Raw genomic sequence first — 17,440 nt, 5'->3', positions numbered from 1 at the left:
CTTCAGCTCTACGGTATTATTTTAAAAATATTTTTTATTTTTTATTAAATGTGTATACTGCCCTTCATCCGCAGATCTCAGGGTGGTTTGCAACATAAAAAACAACAACACAAAGCACGCAAAATGGTACACATACCTGGCATCCTTATCACTGAGAAGAATCATATAATCCACTCAGTGACTTCAGGTTATATTATCTTACTTTTGATCATGAACCATATACCTCTTAGCAGGAAATTAAAGTCACCAGTAAATTGAGATTTTATACTGCTGCCTACTAAATGCAAAAACACTGCTGATGGCTTTTCAGAAGATGTAAGTTGAGCCTGGAACATAAATCATTGCAAAATCTGGAAATGATTCATAGTTACAGTTCAGCACATTCTTTTTTGTTTTTTTGCTTCAGCTCTGTCATAAATACCCATGTACAGTGGTACCTCGGAATAAGAACTTAATTCATTCTGGAGGTCCGTTCTTAACCTGAAACTGTTCTTAACTTGAAGTACCACTTTAGCTAATGGGGCCTCCTGCTGCCGCCGGAGCACGATATCTGTTCTCATCCTGAAGCAAAGTTCTTAACCCAAGGTAATATTTCTGGGTTAGCGGAGTCTGAAGCGTCTGTAACCTGAAGTGTATGTAACCTGAGGTACCGCTGTAATTATAAACTGGCAAGCTGTAGGACACAGTATCTGTTCTGCTTCTCCAACATTACGTCCCATCCTCCTCCTTTCTTCTACAGAACTGAATCATATTTACTTAAAACAGTAGCCATGCTATTACCATCATATTTAATTAGCCAAGTAACCTCACATCAATTACTAAAAGACAACGGTAGGTTGATGGCAATGTACCATGCCATCTCTAAGGGAAATTGTTTTGCATAGATTGGGAGTTAATATGCACTAATAAATAGGAACCTAGGAAGCTGTCTTAACCAAGGTGCAACTGTTCATCCATCCAGGCCAGTACCGCGTACTCTGACCGACAGCAGCTCTCTGCGGTTTAAGGCTGAAAAGCCTTTTCCCCGACTACCTAATCCCTTTTGCCAGAGATGGCAGGGACTGAACCTGGAATCCTCTCCCTAGAAAGCATATGCCCTACTATTGGGCGATGGTGGTTGGGAATTGAAGGTGGGATACTCACACAGCGAAAGTTCCCCCCAGTTCCAGTCACTACACAGAGGCAGCTTAAGGTCCAAAATAGTTGGACTTCAAGGTTAGGCTTCAGTAATACAGTTCCTGATGTTGACAGCTGTGGGTAGGATTCCTGCACTGTAGAGGGTTGGACAAGACCCTCAGAGTACCTTCCAACTCTACAATTCTGTGATACACACACACACACACCCCTTGTAGGCTTTGCAGATACAGATACAGATAAGTAGAAAGCATTTCAGTTGCTCCAGCAATTCAAGACGTAACACAGACTCCCGACTCACGGGCGGACTCACTGACCGGACATACCTTAATCACTTGGCACTGGATCGCTGTCATAGCAACTGGCTTGGCTGACCTTGCACCTGTTAGCTTATCTCATACATGGAAGGATTAAACTCATGAAGGAAATTAACCCTTTCCTTCGTGTCCAGTTCCTCCAACAATGGTCCCTCCACTATGTTGTAAGTAACAAGTAAGTGAGGACTGCTGCACACAACCTTTTGCTTAACTGTTTGACGTCAGATAGCAGACACAGGGTAGAGTGTGTAAACTCCTTGCCACATAAAATTCTCTACAAACCTGAGAAATCTCTGCATGTTGGGATGGAGATTTCAGTCCAGCTTTGCTCCTTCCTTGTTTCTTGCATGCGTTGCAATAGGGAACCTCAGGCCTGGGGAAATGTGGCCCTCTCTGCCTTTCTATCAAGCCTTTGGTACGCCCCCAAACCCCACTGCTCACTGGTTCTATTTGCACCCCGAGTCCTTTTTGCCCGGTTTGAATATGTCCTTCAATGCTTGGTAATGCCTCTTGCCTGCCTGCCTGGAGGATCGAGAGGGTGGGTGTGTAGAAACCAAGCTGCACAAAGGTGAAATTTACATTTATTGCTCTGAAGAAGAAGAAGAAGAAGAGTTTGGATTTGATATCCCGCCTTTCACTCCCTTTAAGGAGTCTCAAAGCGGCTAACATTCTCCTTTCCCTTCCTCCCCCACAACAAACACTCTGTGAGGTGAGTGGGGCTGAGAGACTTCAGAGAAGTGTGACTGGCCCAAGGTCACCCAGCAGCTGCATGTGGAAGAGCAGAGACGCGAACCCGGTTCCCCAGATTAGGAGACTACCGCTCTTAACCACTACACCACACTGGCTCTGGCCACTTTTGTGTCTTGCCATACCCACCAAACGCACATGGTCCATGGCAGGCTGCCCAAAAGAGCAGGCAGCTCATAGGCTGGAAAAAAGGTCCCTGTCCCTGCTCAGTAATATACCATACAAGCATCTTATTTCTTCCCAGACCAGCAAACCATTAGTGGTTACAGCAACAAGCCCCATGCGTCTAAAAGATGAACTGGTAAGACAACAGGGAGGAGGAAGGGGATCCCGGCAAGGGGTGTAGCTGGGACTGGGACACACCAGGACATACAGAGAATTTGGAAAGAAGTACTCACGGGGTGATGGAGAATGGCATGGGGATGAAGGTCGGTGCACAGGAACCAGAGCAGCAGGGCCCCTTTCTCCATGAACATGGCAGGCTCTAAGGTATAGGGGGCAGCAGGAGAGGCGATCCAGGAGACTGAGGCAGGCCAGGGCCCACAGCCCAGCTCACTAGCTGGAGGCTTGCTAGCATTGGGAAGAGAGGTGTGATTCCTCAGCTGCAGTCGGCTTGGAACAGGTGAGGGTCAGTTGCCTCATCAAGCCCAGGTGCTGCAATCAGCATGCAAAGTACCAAAGGGAAGCAGAGCTGAGGTGCTGTGTCTGCTCAACTGCCCATGTTGGTGACCTTGGCTTGGATGGGCCTGGTGCTCTATGGGACTGCGCTTCAGGTTAGACTTTGTGTGGATTGACCCCTCGTCTTTGAACTTTGACATGCTGACTTGCCACCAGGTTAGGTAGGGGTTTAGGGTGCCAACATCGGCAGAGAGGACACTTTGTAGTTCTACCACCTTCAGAATTTTTTTTTTCTGGGAAATAAGGGGTACTCCAGGAGAAGGGATCCACTCCAGGAGTACCCACATTGCAGAATTCCCCCCCTACACACACAAAACAAACAAACACGTGTGTATCTGTCATCTTCATTGTATAATTCTTGCCAAATGCTTAAAGCACACCTCCTTACTGTTGCCTTTGACACCTGAGATATATATTTTAAGACCCACCCTGTTCTCTTGATTGTAATCTGTTTTAACTGGTTTTTTTAAACACTGTATTTTTAAATAGTTGCAGCCCACGCTGGGACCTCATGGAAAAGGATGGGAATGATAGCATACAGGTGGAAATAGTTATTACTCATTAGCTAAGGAAAAATTTCATCTCCATTAGCAGAATTAAGGGTCTTGAATAGGCATAGTCTTAAAGAATAGTGGTATTGAAATATACCAGCTAGAATTGAGGAGTCTGGTCCTGGTTACTGCCTTAAGTGGGAGAATGCCTGGAAATCACATAAAAGACCATTCTGAAGGAAGAACAGCTGGGTGTACAGGCATAGTAAAAAGATAAATTCTGTCAGAGTATCAAATCTATAAAACTTGGAGAAAAGCAAGAAAAGGCCATCTCATGTGCTTGACCCAAATTGTGCCTCAAACTAAATCTGTCCTTAAAATTTCTAGATTTCTTAATTTTGATTATAAACTAGGAGAGGCAGGGACTATCCCTGACTGGGATCTGCATATGCAGGGTTCAAAAGCTTATGTGGACTATACTTGGATTCATTGTTAGTTTGGTAAGAAGGTAAGCAAGACCTTCATCCATCTAGTCTGAGGAGTTTCCCCACTAAAAATAGAATTTTTGAATAGGTTACAGTCTTAGAAAACAATAAGAATACACATTTCATTTATGGACCACCAATATTTAAGTTACCATCTTCTCTGCAAAAACGTAACCAAAACCAAAACGAGCACAATACATTTTAAAGTAATTCAAAGAACAGCAAAACAAGGTAGCCATACTCTGCCCTTCAATGATACATGTTCTTGAACCCTGGGCACTCTGAGGAGATGAAGTCAATTAGAACTTCAGTTTTCCTATCAATGATTTAATTTAAGTTACTGGCCAAAGAAGAGATAAGCCATTTATTGACAACAGCCAACTAAGTATTTCAGCAAACACTGCCAGCCAAGTTATCTTCAATATTGAAGTGAGAGGAATGTGGTGGGAGAAATTAAGTCTTCACACAGTATCACGTAAGAGAATCCAGCTGTGCTTGTATAGTCTCCAACTATTTAACAGAAAAGAAAAAAGAAAAATGTTTAGAAACATGGAAAGTAGAAGAGAAATAATAAACTATGCAAATTAAATATATCCTGAATGTGTTTCCCCACGAAATTAATTCCTGCAAATCTGCAATCTATATAAATGTTTATTCTGACTGGGTGAGTTCACCATGTTTATAAGCACAAATAAAGATATGCTATACTGAAAGTCTCTTGTCCTTTTGTTAAGTTTGTAGATTTAAAAGGGTATAGCAAGCATCACCTTGTTCGAAAGCACTTCAGCGGCAAATGTGAAACCTGCATTCAGTTAGTGCTTTATAGGAGACATAACTCAGAGATGCAGTGCTTTGGGGGATGAAGCTATTACATGTTTACAAGGAAAGCGCAAACCAAAAACAGCTAGAACCAAAGGACTGGTAATAAAGACTTATTAAAGGTAAAAGAAAGGTTATCAAAATGTTAGGAAGTCTGTAAAAGCACCAGTACAGACCTTGTTATAGAACTCAAACAGCTCTTGATGACTGAATTCCACAAACACTTTCTCCATGTTCTGTGAAAGAGAAGAAAAGAGTCAGCCCATATAACGTGATGTTACCCGCAACACTTCCTTCAGGCATCATGACTCTTAAAGTTTTAACTCAAGCAGTTTGGGACATAAAAGAGCAGAATACTCCAACAAACTCCTACAGATGTTCACAGTACATACATATTTATATTATGGAGAGAGAGAAATGATGTTTTTTGGTCTGCAACTTCATTTGTTCCTCTGGAAGTTGTTCTCCAAGTCATAACAAAAGTAGATGCAAAGGAAGAAAATTATTTCATTGCTGTGCTTTTCTTTTTAAATACAAGATTACATTTCAGCTTTCTCAGTAGTCCTTTCAAGTGCTGGCAAATTCCATTGCAGGGAGACTGTGCAGGCAGTGAATGTGACTGAACTCACAGAGCCGTTAAAAGCAAGTACATCAGCTCAGAGTTAATACCTCAAATTAATCTAACAGTTTTGAACTTTTCATGCTGAGATTGCTAGAGCCATTCGCGCAGTCGTTCTAGTCAAAGTTAACGATTAACCAAGCTGCTTCAAAGCAGTGGTAAACTAAAGGAAAAAGGAAAAAGGACACAGTGGATGAAACAGATAACAGCTCTGTGCATTAGTAAGCCTATGGTGGTTTGATGGTGGCGTTAAATACATTGTTTTAGGCATTGTTGTTTTTTCCATATGTATATCCAACCTATGGGACGCGGGTGGCCACAGAGCCTAAGACTTGCCGATCAGAAGGTCGGTGGTTCGAATCCCCACGACGGGGTGAGCTCCCATTGCTCAGTTCCTGCTCCTGCCAACCTAGCAGTTCGAAAGCACGTCAAAGTGCAAGTAGATAAATAGGTACTGCTCCGGCAGGAAGGTAAACGCCATTTCCATCAACATTCAGAACTTCTTAGACTTTATAGGGTTTAGGTATATTACATTTTCTACATTGCTTTCCACTAAAAAGAAGTCCTGGATCAATTGACAACCAAAGTAAAAGAAAAAAAGCAATTACAACATTAAAACAACAGTACAACATAGCTCAAGGGACGCGGGTGGCGCTCGCTGTGGGTTAAACCACAGAGCCTAGGACTTGCCGATCAGAAGGTCGGCGGTTCGAATCCCCTCAACGGGGTGAGCTCCCGTTGCTCAGTCCCTGCTCCTGCCAACCCAGCAGTTCAAAAACACGTCAAAAGTGCAAGTAGATAAATAAGTACCACTCTGGCGGGAAGGTAAACGGCGTTTCCGTGTGCTGCTCTGGTTTGCCAGAAGCGGCTTAGTCATGCTGGCCACATGACCCGGAAGCTGTACGCCGGCTCCCTCGGCCAATAAAGCGAGATGAGTGCTGCTACCCCAGAGTCGGTCACGACTGGACCTAATGGTCAGGGGGCTCTTTACCTTACCTTTATATCCAACCTGATGGTCTACTTGAGTCAAAAAAAGCATGCATGTGATGTCTTCCTACACTGATTGTGCCTCTGCATTTGCTTCTAGCTACGTAGCCCTGTTTTCTATCACACTTGCATCCCGTCCAGAGCTGAAGAAGGACATAGAGATGCACCGCAACTAACTCCGGCAGGTGGGTTAGGCCACGAGGGAATGACCTGTCCAAAAGTACACTTCATGTCTCCCCAACTCAGGTGCAGCACACTGTTCTCTATACCACAGTGGCCCAACTATCCCTGTAGAAAAGCTGTCACTGTTGTATTGATCCTGGTGTGTTGCTTTATCGATCTGTATGGAAGAACTTCTTCTTGGCACAACTGACTACGGAAGGAGGTGCAGGAAACAAATTGATGGCAAACACACGCATACACACAAAGTACACTCCAGCCCAATTAAGAGATATATTAAGGTACAAATTGGGACAAGAACCCCATTCAGTTTGCTTGAAGGTTGCACTGAAAATTCTACTCACTCCAGTGTACTTTTTTCGGGTAAAACTACTGCATTAGCAGCTAATCTTTCAGTAGACATTGTTGATCAAGTTACCTAAAAGGAAATAATTTCTGAAGGCTAAAGATTCTGATTTTAGTGCCCGGACTACTGCATACTAAACATTGGAACCCCAAGGTAAATGAATGGTTTATTAAACTGTGGGGTGGTGCTCTTTAAAATAAGCTTACTTGGTATATCCACATTAAACAAGGATAATGTAAAATGTATGTTGATTTAAGGTGGAAATTTTTTGGAGCTTTTCAGAATGCTAAGCAAAATATTGTAAAAGGTAATCCTTTTCCTTTGATATAGTATTTTTCTTGCCTATTCAGACATGGATGTAACATGACACATACATTAAATACATCACTTGCCACAGCCAGTATAAGGAGCTGGCCTGCCCCCCCCCCAACCCACCCCCATCCCCAACAGTTACAGGAAGAAAGTCAGGGGAGCTCAGAATGAACTCTGGCTTTCCAGAAAGGTTAAAAATAATAAAAAGGTTTCTTCAGCTATGTTTGAAGCAAGAGGAGGAACAAGCAACTAAGTAGGTCCCAAGGACATTCTCACACACTGGATACTGCTAAAATACCCACTCGCATAACCTTTATTTTATAACAGATAAGAGTTTCAGAATAAGATGTGTACAAAGGTTAGACTTGGACCTTCTGTAAAGTGATTTATTATTATAACGGGTGTATAAAATCAGTTGTGACCATGCCAGACCAAAAGATTAAACAAATTAAAATGACACTTCTTTCCCCCCAAGTGGTTTAAGATGTGCTTTATATGCATCTTCGGTTGAAGGCAGGAAAGAAAACAGGAACTACAAGGATTGGATTTGACCACCGGCCCAACTATTTCAGGGAACTTGGGCCTGGCATACTGAATTTTCATAAGCAAACACACTGCCCAATGCATACCCTTAAAAGTGGCTATTAACAGCCATAAAATCACTGGGGCCAGCATGTCTACCTCAGTGCCGCCTTCTCTCTTCAGTAGAAAAAGCCCCTATTCTAGCAATCTGGGGAAACTTACAAAGGACCAGTAATTTGTATGAGAGACTAGTCTTAGCTCTAGTGGAGGGAACAAAGCAATGCTGGGAATGGGGTAGTGAATAAAAAAATAGAAGTCCTGGAAAAGGAGTTCTTTCTGCCATGATTCCCATTGCTCCTCTCTCTATAAAAAACACACACCATAATATGCTAAAAGGAAAGAGAAAGATTTGTAAAATGTTCTGTCGGCCTTGAAACAGAGAGCAACAGAAGAGGGACCCATTTCTAAACAACAACTTACTGTAGTGTCTCAACCTCCTAGTTTATCACCTGCAAACTGAATCAATGCTACTAACACACAATTCTGAAAAGCAAACACACACAAACGTTAGAAAATATTACTGGAAGTTTCCTCTTCACGCTATACAAATAAAACTTGGATCTTTGCTCAACTGTCAGTCGAGATTTGGCACTGGTTAGCGTAGACACTACGTTGCCCAAAACTGTTCACAGAAAGTCACAGAAGAAAAGCCTCAATATACTTTTGTGTGTATCTTTTAAACCATTCAACAAATAAGTATATAACAATGCTGTGAAAGAGTACCGCTGACTGGAAATTTTGCTATACTTTAATTTTTGTTTTAAATGTAATATCCTTGGCACCCATCATCAACATTCAGAACTTCTTATACTTTAAAGGGTTTAGGTATATTACATTTTCTACATTGCTTTCCACTAAAAAGAAGTCCTGGATCAATTGATAACCAAAGTAAAAGAAAAAAGAAAAAAAGCAATTACAACATTAAACCAACAGTACAACATAGCTCAAGGGACGCGGGTGGTGCTGTGGGTTAAACCACAGAGCCTAGGGCTTGCCGATCGGAAGGTAGGAGGTTTGAATCCCCGCAACAGGGTGAGCTCCCTTTGCTTGTTTCCTGCTCCTGCCAACCTAGCAGTTCGAAAGCACGTCAAAGTGCAAGTAGATAAATAGGTACCGCTCCGGCGGGAAGGTAAACAGTGTTTCCATGCGCTGCTGTGGTTCGCCAGAAGCGGCTTAGTCATGCTGGCCACATGACCCGGAAGCTGTACGCTGGCTCCCTCGGCCAATAAAGCGAGATGAGCGCCGCAACCCCAGAGTCAGCCACGACTGGACCTAATGGTCAGGGGTCCCTTTACCTTTACAACATAGCTCACGACACATCAAAATGTAAACTGTTGAAGTTGGTCTTGAAAAAAATAATCTACTGATGATGCAAGGGAAATATTATTTAAGAGAGGAGTGAGGAACCTCCAGCGGTTCAATTTTGGCCCCTTTTACCTAAACCACGGTCACCTGACCCATAAATGACATTATATGTGACATCAGGTGTAGGGCCTGTAGAAGTGCAGCTGCCAACGAGCTTAAAGTGCACTTCCGATTGTGCATTGGTGAGGGAATCCAGGCTCTGACTCTATGGCACAGCCAAAGCCTGCTGAATCAGGTGTGCAGGATTTAGCTGTGCACAGTGCTTTGAAATCTTGTCTTTGGGACTTCAAATCACCCAATCACCTGATGGCATTGTGACATCACGTGACTGACAAATGAGCAGCCCTGTACACCTGTCAATTTTAGCCCATGAGGTTAGATCCTTATAAGCCAAAAAGGTTCTTCATGCCTGACTTGAGAGATTTCAGCACTTTAGCACCAAACACTTCAACTCAGCCTAGTACTGATTCATGTTGCATATTTCATTCATTCGTAACTTCCAGTCTGCATTTTGACACAAAGCAGTATGTACTTGGTTCTAATTTTTTTCCTGCCTTTCTAGGGAACACATATGAAAAGAGAATTATGTATTTAAAATATTGCCACATTTTGTGCAGTTGTATTAGTGACTGGCAACCTAGAATTGACAGCATGCTGCATATTTCATTTACTTTTTAAGTAATGTTATTACTGTTGTAAGCTACTCAGAGAACTTGGGTATTGGGTAGCATATAAATACTGTTAAGATGTAATAAATAAATGAATGATGAGACTCATGGTGAACACTAAAAATATATATTTAAGGCTGGACTCCTACCTTGACTTGTAATGTTGCCTGTGCTGTGTTTACTTTTATTTTTGTATTACTACAAGGTTTATATGTTGTCCATCAACACACATTCCCTGGGTGGCTTACAAAACAAGAAGTATTAAAATGCAAGGTAATAATTTAAAAACCACGTTAAAAAGCCCCACTAAAATGCAGCATAAAAATTTATCCTTTCTAGCAGATGAAAATACAATAAATTAGCGTCTCAGTTTACAAAATAAAACATGGCTTAAAACAATGGTCCAGTTTGCACGTAACAATAAGACAAACCATGGATAAGCAAGTGTGTAAAAATCGCATCTGCTTTACTCTTCACAGGTCCTGCAGAATCAAACCACGGTTTGGCTTAGCGTTATGCCCAAACTTTGGTTCGTGGTTTGTTTTGTTCAAGGCTCAAAACAAAGCACAAGCTGTAACCAAGCTTTATTCTTGGCACTACCATTCATGGTTTGTTTGGAGAGAAACAAGCCAGAGGCCTGGGTTCAAATGTAAGGCGGAGCCAATCCATGATTTGGCTCTAAATAAGATTGCCGGAAGAAATATCAACAACCTCAGATATGCAGATGACGCCACCTTGATGGCAGAAAGTGAGGAGGAATTAAAGAACCTTTTAATAAGGGTGAAAGAGGTGAGCACAAAATATGGTTTGAAGCTCAACATCAAAAAAAGAAGATTATGGCCACTGGTCCCATCACCTCCTGGCAAATAGAAGGGGAAGAAATGGAGGCAGTGAGAGATTTTACTTTCTTGGGCTCCATGATCACTGCAGATGGTGACAGCAGCCACGAAATTAAAAGACGCCTGCTTCTTGGGAGAAAAGCGATGCAGAGACATCACATTGCCAACAAAGGTCCGTATAGTAAAAGCTATGGTTTTCCCTGTAGTGATGTATGGAAGTGAGAGCTGGACCATAAAGAAGGCTGATTGCCGAAGAATTGATGCTTTTGATTTATGGTGCTGGAGGAGACTCTTGAGAGTCCCATGGACTGCAAGAAGATCAAACCTATCCATTCTTAAGGAAATCAGCCCTGAGTGCTCACTGGAAGGACAGATCGTAAAGCTGAGGCTCCAATATTTTGGCCACCTCATGAGAAGAGAAGACTCCCTGGAAAAGACCCTGATGTTGGGAAAGATGGAGGGCACAAAGAGAAGGGGACGACAGAGGACGAGATGGTTGGACAGTGTTCTCGAAGCTACCAGCATGAGTTTGACCAAACTGCAGGAGGCAGTGGAAGACAGGAGTGCCTGGCGTGCTCTGGTCCATGGGGTCACGAAGAGTCGGACAAGACTAATAATAATAATAATATTAAATTTTATTTATATCCTGCCCTCCCCAGCCGAAGCCGGGCTCAGAGCGGCTAACATCAAATGTAAACGACATAAACAACAACAACAAGCAGCAGCAGCACTGAGGAAGGAATGAGCATCTCCAAGCTTGCAGGGCTCCCAGAAGTCTTTCAAAAATAAACCAGCCTTTATGGCCTTTTGCACAGCTTCATCTGAGCTGTGTTCAAGATCTGGATAAAAACTGAAGGAAACTTTTTTCCCCCCCTTTTCTTTTCTTGGGAAATATTTTAGCTGTTTGTCAGAAGGGTACCCCTCATCAAACATGCAGATTCTGACATGAAAAAGTCATCTCAGTTCTAAGTAAAACTGGCATAATACTGACAGATGTCAAGTTTTAAAACTAAAAGCTACATTTTAAAAAAAAGGCACTAACATGGCAAATTAATGTCAGGCACATCTAAGAAGGCAGATGGAGAGACAGGTTGGCTTGTGAATAAGCTGCAAAATAGCTCTTGCTGCAAAAGAAGCAGTCAGAATTTTCAATAGTTTGTTGGTAGAAATTAATGGAAGCCTAGTATATACCCTTTACTTTTTAAGAGTCTAATGCTATGTGGAGTAAAAACAACATTTATTATTTAATAATATTGGGATTTCACAGTGTTACCTGCCCAATATACTATTTAATCCCATGAAAATAAACACGAGTTCAGCTAAAATACAGCTTGTGAAGCTTTCTTTTAGATTGCACAGATTATGCAGTACCTTATATCAACATACCTGGCTGCACTTCTAGCCCTGTCCACAAAATCACAAATCTGACTAGATGGCTTGAAGCATCGTCACTGTCAGCCCTTTGAAGAACAAGTGGAGGTATGGCGTGAAGCAGCTGGCTGCCTAACTGACCTGTTTTCAGATGCAAGGAGTGGGAAGGTTAGAGAAAACCTTAATAGCATAGTGTTTTCCACATGGATGAGAGAATGGAAATCCACTCCCCTCCTCGATGGGAACCCAAATAATAATAATAATAATAATAATAATAATAATAATAATAAATATTTCATAGGCCAGGATCTGTTCCTTAATCACACTAGTTAGCTGCACTTAGTTACTACTGAAATTAAATGGGACTTGCCCCATTTATTTCAATGGGAACAGAGCCCATTGCAATTTCATCCAATTAATGGGACAAAAACAGAAGCTGTCTTTATCTGTTATGGAACTCTATAGTAAGATTTAGTCTGGGCATAATTAAACAACTTTGATTGTTTTGGTTTTTATACTGCAGCTTTATTTTATTTTTCCAAACCCACTACCTTACACTACAAGTTGATACTTACTTGCATTAGCATGGACAGAAATGTGAACATTTTGTGGACTTCCTTGACCTTTTTACCTGCTGAAGAAATTTTGCCAGGAGCAAACTGTGACCATTCAAGAGTTACTTTCCTTCTGTACTGATCTCTTATCTGGCACAGTATTTCTGCTTTTTTACATTCTCAAACAGAACACATTGAACGAATTAGGTTACCAACTACATGCCAATCAGAATAGAGAATTGATTTACTGCTGTTTATGTGTGTGTGTGTGTGTATAAAAGTGCCTGTGTGTGCAGATATGCCACTATGATTTAAAAGCTCACTAGGAAAAAGCTTAGCCACAAACATAAAATGCAATATATATGTTAAGAGTTGCTTTTCGAAAATCATTAAGGCTTAGCATTGCTCTGTAATCGGACTTCTTACTATTAACTGAAAATCATTGATTAAATTAAGAAAGAGCTTCTATTGAAACAACTCTTTCCTTAAGTGTTATCTTATCCCACGTATTAAAAATGAACTTTTCTTTTCCTACCCAAGCACACTGTATCAAATGCAATAACACACACCTTAATCACATTGTATTAGCTAGAGATTTGAGAGAGAAAGGCTAAAAGGCAAAGCTCTGCCTTCCTCAGTCAAAATCCATTTTGTTTGGTACAGTAATATTTTAATCGCAGAAATGAATCAACATACCACTTCATCTTTTAAATTACATTACTGCCTAAACTCCAGAGTAATGAAGTCAGTTGCAGCACAAGAGGGAAAGGCAATGAGAAAAGCAAGTTAATATTTCTCAACAACATAGCTGTTTTAGTTTAGAGGAAAGGCAAGGAAGAGGCAACATGACAGAAGGGTATAAAATTACAGAGAAAGTGGAGATGATTCACTGCCAAAGGAGGCAGCAATAGCAAAAGATCCAGCGTCTCCCATCAGGACACACACACACCCCAATCTGACTCTGGGCCCTGCGTCATAACACTCAGGTTCTGAAGGTCAGATCCAGTAACGCCATTTGGCTTTGGCAATCCACATTTCCCTCCTTCCAACCTATGCAAGAAGAGGCTGCAGATCCCACAGTCAGTCTCTAGCTTCTCAGTGCTGCTACAAGAGCGGTTAAAAATGGATGAAGTGATGTACATAATAATATATTAGGACCGCCCTTGAACAATGACCTTTATCAGGTGTAGGTTTACCAGGTGAGCAAAAACTTTTGAACCAATTACACTTACTAATAATATTTCATATACTCAAACTAATGTCACCATATTCAAAGAAACAGAATACAATATGCAAGACACAGATTGGTCCATATCTTCTTCAATAACGCTTTCCAATAAAATAGAATCAGCTTCTTCTACATCATCAACAAAATTCCCCAAACCAGCTTAGATTGTGCTCAGTGTGGAGAAATTTGTTTCAGGCTAATGAAGGGACACGGGTGGCGCTGTGGGTTAAACCACAGAGCCTAGGACTTGCCGATCAGAAGGTCGGCAGTTCGAATCCCTGCGACGGGGTGAGCTCCCATTGCTCGGTCCCTACTCCTGCCAACCTAGCAGTTCAAAAGCACGTCAAAGTGTGAGTAGATCAGGGGCCTGCAACCCACGGCTCCGGAGCCGCATGTGGCTCTTTTACACCTTTGCCGCGGCTCCGGGGCGGATACTAGTGAGGGGAAAGTGACAAAAAAGTTATTTTTATAATGACGAGTTTTGCGGCTCCCAGTTTTTTTTCTTCAGAAACGGGTCCAAGTGGCTCTTTTTTTGTCTTAAAGGTTGCAGACCCCTGGAGTAGATAAATAGGGACCGCTCCAGCGGGAAGGTAAATGGCGTTCCACTTGACCTGGAAGCTGTACGCTGGCTCCCTTGGCCAATGAAGCAAGATGAGCGCCACAACCCCAGAGTCGGCCACGACTGGACCTAATGGTCAGGGGTCCCTTTATCTTTAATGAAGCTCTAGAAAAGCCCCCAGTCACACGGGTTTAAAAGTGTTTATGTTGAGCCAAGACATCACATCATTTGCTTACTTTATTATAAGAAACCACAGCTATATCCCAAGGCTCAACACCAAGCAGCTAAGGTTGCTTTGATTTGGATTCTCATTGGCACCTCACTGGACATTTGGACTCATCACGTTTTCTTCCACAAAGCTGTGGAAAGAAAAATCGGCTGCAATTCTATAAAAAACGTGTTAACTCCAACCTCCCATTTAATCTAATCCATGATATGTCCTCCAACACGTCTAACCATTCAGTTCTATAAGAAAGTACAGCTATTTCAACAACACTCATCTTTGTTTAAATATCTGTTGTCAATATTATGAATGCCCCTGGGTCATTCATATCAATGAGGTTGAACTCTACCACTTTTTGTTTGGAATATAATCCAAGTCTTCCTATATTTTGTGTATCAGTGTCCCAAAGCTTGTATTTTCATTTAAAATACTAGTCCTGTGAATACATTTATTACTATAAGCAGTAACATTACTATAAACAACGTCGATGTTCCTGGAAGAACCTTATGAACAGAGGCTGAAGACTATATACTTTAAAGACAGGCATCTTCCCATCTTATTTACAGAACTTTGAGCCATTTTTGTGTGTATTTCAGAACTACAGTTTGTTTATCAGGGGATATGAGCCCTAATTCATAATGACAGTAGTGATATGATAGCCATATGAAAATACAAAAGCAAGGACATGATTATCCCGGAAGGCCTAAGGTCTACTGGGAAATGTTATATTTCAAATTTTAAGACAATGGAAGACTGAGCCATGATGAAGAACCTACCAGAACTAGTGATGTGATGCTAAATCATTAATGCACACCAATGTTTTAAGTATATTTTTCTTAAAATAGGCTCCACTGTAATCAATACAGTGGTACCTCGGGTTACGTACTTAATTCGTTCCGGAGGTCCGTTCTTAACCTGAAACTGTTCTTAACCTGAAGCACCATTTTAGCTAATGGGGCCTCCCGCTGCCGCCGCGCCACAGGAGTACAATTTCTGTTCTCATCCTGAAGCAAAGTTCTTAACCCGAGGTACTATTTCTCGGTTAGCAGAGTCTGTAACCTGAAGCGTATGTAACCTGAAGCGTATATAACCCAAGGTACTACTGTAGACACATTATAAGACAATTGCTGTAGGATCTAACTCAAGTCTAACATTCTTCTCACAGTGGTCAACAAAATGTTGACTGGGCTACCACAAAGCATTGCTCCCCAACAAGCAATGGGATTCTACTTCAGAACAAATAAGGTTTTTCCCCGTTATGGCCTGTGGAGCAGACTAGCTCAATTCAGGGTTCAATTTTTCATCTTAGAATTATGATTTTTTTTTATAAAATAAATTAATTTGTGGTCTTGCTCTGTGGTACATCTTCTCTACAACAAACACGTTAACCAGTTAACACATTGGCCATTTAACATTCCAGTCATTTTTGTGTGTTTTGCAATGGCCTCGCTTTCAAGGATTTTAAAGGATGTTAATCCGAGCCACCTTTATACTTTTCAGGATATATTGATTACCTAAATACAGTCTCTGAAACTGACACTATGGAAAACCTGGTGTCCATCAGATGGTGACTATTTCTCATTTATGACTGATTGTTGATGCTTAAATATTAATAGTCCTGTACCAAACGCGGGTGGCGCTGTGGGTAAAAGCATCAGCGCCTAGGGCTTGCCGATCGAAAGGTCGGCGGTTCGAATCCCCGCGGCGGGGTGCGCTCCCGTTGTTCGGTCCCAGCGCCTGCCAACCTAGCCGTTCGAAAGCACCCCCGGGTGCAAGTAGATAAATAGGGACCGCTTACTAGCGGGAAGGTAAACGGCGTTTCCGTGTGCGGCTCTGGCTCGCCAGAGCAGCGATGTCACGCTGGCCACGTGACCCGGAAGTGTCTCCGGACAGCGCTGGCCCCCAGCCTCTTGAGTGAGATGGGCGCACAAACCCCAGAGTCTGTCAAGACTGGCCCGTACGGGCAGGGGTACCTTTACCTTTACCTTACCAAACGCTTGCCATGACAGCAAAATAGAATGACTTTGCTAAGGGTATGCTCCCGGATAGAATCAGAAGAACTATGAGTAGAATGGTGCCCTTTGTTCTAATGTTTGTTCTGTAGAGTAAAAACACTGAAGAATGGCAAAGCTAAAAAGACAGTTGTCTATACAGCATATTTGGGAAGTACCATTTAAGTCAGTACAGCCAAAGGATCACAGTCTATAAACACAGACATAGCTAGCAGATGCAACAAAATTCTTTCATAAAGGTCAAAGGGGTATAAAAATGAAGGGAAACGAGAAATTGTCTGACTTGGAAACAGCCATGCCGTGCCATGACATCTTCAGACAGACCCGGAGTGTGATATAGCCAGGCTTGCCAAACCAGGCCCTCCAATGTTTTAACTGTTCTTACAAAGAGAGAGAGAGAAGGAAAAAACATTTTAAAGGCATATAGTGAACACTTTCAAGCTTGGTTGTTGTTGTTTAGTCGTTTAGTCGTGTCGGACTCTTCGTGACCCCATGGACCAGAGCACACCAGGCACTCCTGTCTTCCACTGCCTCCCGCAGTTTGGTCAAACTCATGCTGGTAGCTTCGAGAACACTGTCTAGCCATCTCTTCCTCTGTCGTCCCCTTCTCTTTGTGCCCTCCATCTTTCCCAGCATCAGGGTCTTTTCCAGGGAGTCTTCTCTTCTCATTAGGTGGCCAAAGTATTGGAGCCTCAGCTTCAGGATCTGTCCTTCCAGTGAGCACTCAGGGCTGATTTCCTTAAGAATGGATAGGTTTGATCTTCTTGCAGTCCATGGGACTCTCAAGAGTCTCCTCCAGCACCATAATTCAAAAGCATCAATTCTTTGGCTATCAGCCTTCTTTATGGTCCAGCTCTCACTTCCATACACCACTACTGGGAAAACCATAGCTTTAACTATACGGACCTTTGTTGGCAAGGTGAT

General features: G+C 42.1%; 1 protein-coding gene and 1 long non-coding RNA gene across 3 annotated transcripts in view; one reads left to right on the top strand and one right to left on the bottom strand.

Moving 5' to 3' along the window:
- The window catches only part of LOC309514515, a 170,582-nt gene that overhangs the window by 21,357 nt on the left and 131,785 nt on the right, over window positions 1-17,440 (top strand). The window lies entirely within an intron of this gene.
- COMMD10 (COMM domain containing 10) overlaps window positions 4,164-17,440 on the bottom strand; it is a 58,979-nt gene continuing 45,702 nt past the window's right edge. For both annotated transcript variants that reach the window (XR_014211987.1, XM_082191666.1), the window contains 2 exons: window positions 4,848-4,907; window positions 4,164-4,362 (listed from right to left, as the gene is read on the bottom strand). Coding sequence is in view for 1 of the 2 variants with exons in the window: in XM_082191666.1 (XP_082047792.1) it covers window positions 4,324-4,362; window positions 4,848-4,907 (99 nt within the window). In the remaining variant the exon portion in view is untranslated. The remainder of the gene's footprint in view (window positions 4,363-4,847; window positions 4,908-17,440) is intronic.

The sequence above is a fragment of the Podarcis vaucheri genome (assembly GCF_965113315.1).
Source record: "Podarcis vaucheri genome assembly, chromosome: 11".
In the NCBI taxonomy this organism is placed as follows: domain Eukaryota; kingdom Metazoa; phylum Chordata; class Lepidosauria; order Squamata; family Lacertidae; genus Podarcis; species Podarcis vaucheri.
This window is presented reverse-complemented; position numbering and strand designations above follow the sequence as displayed.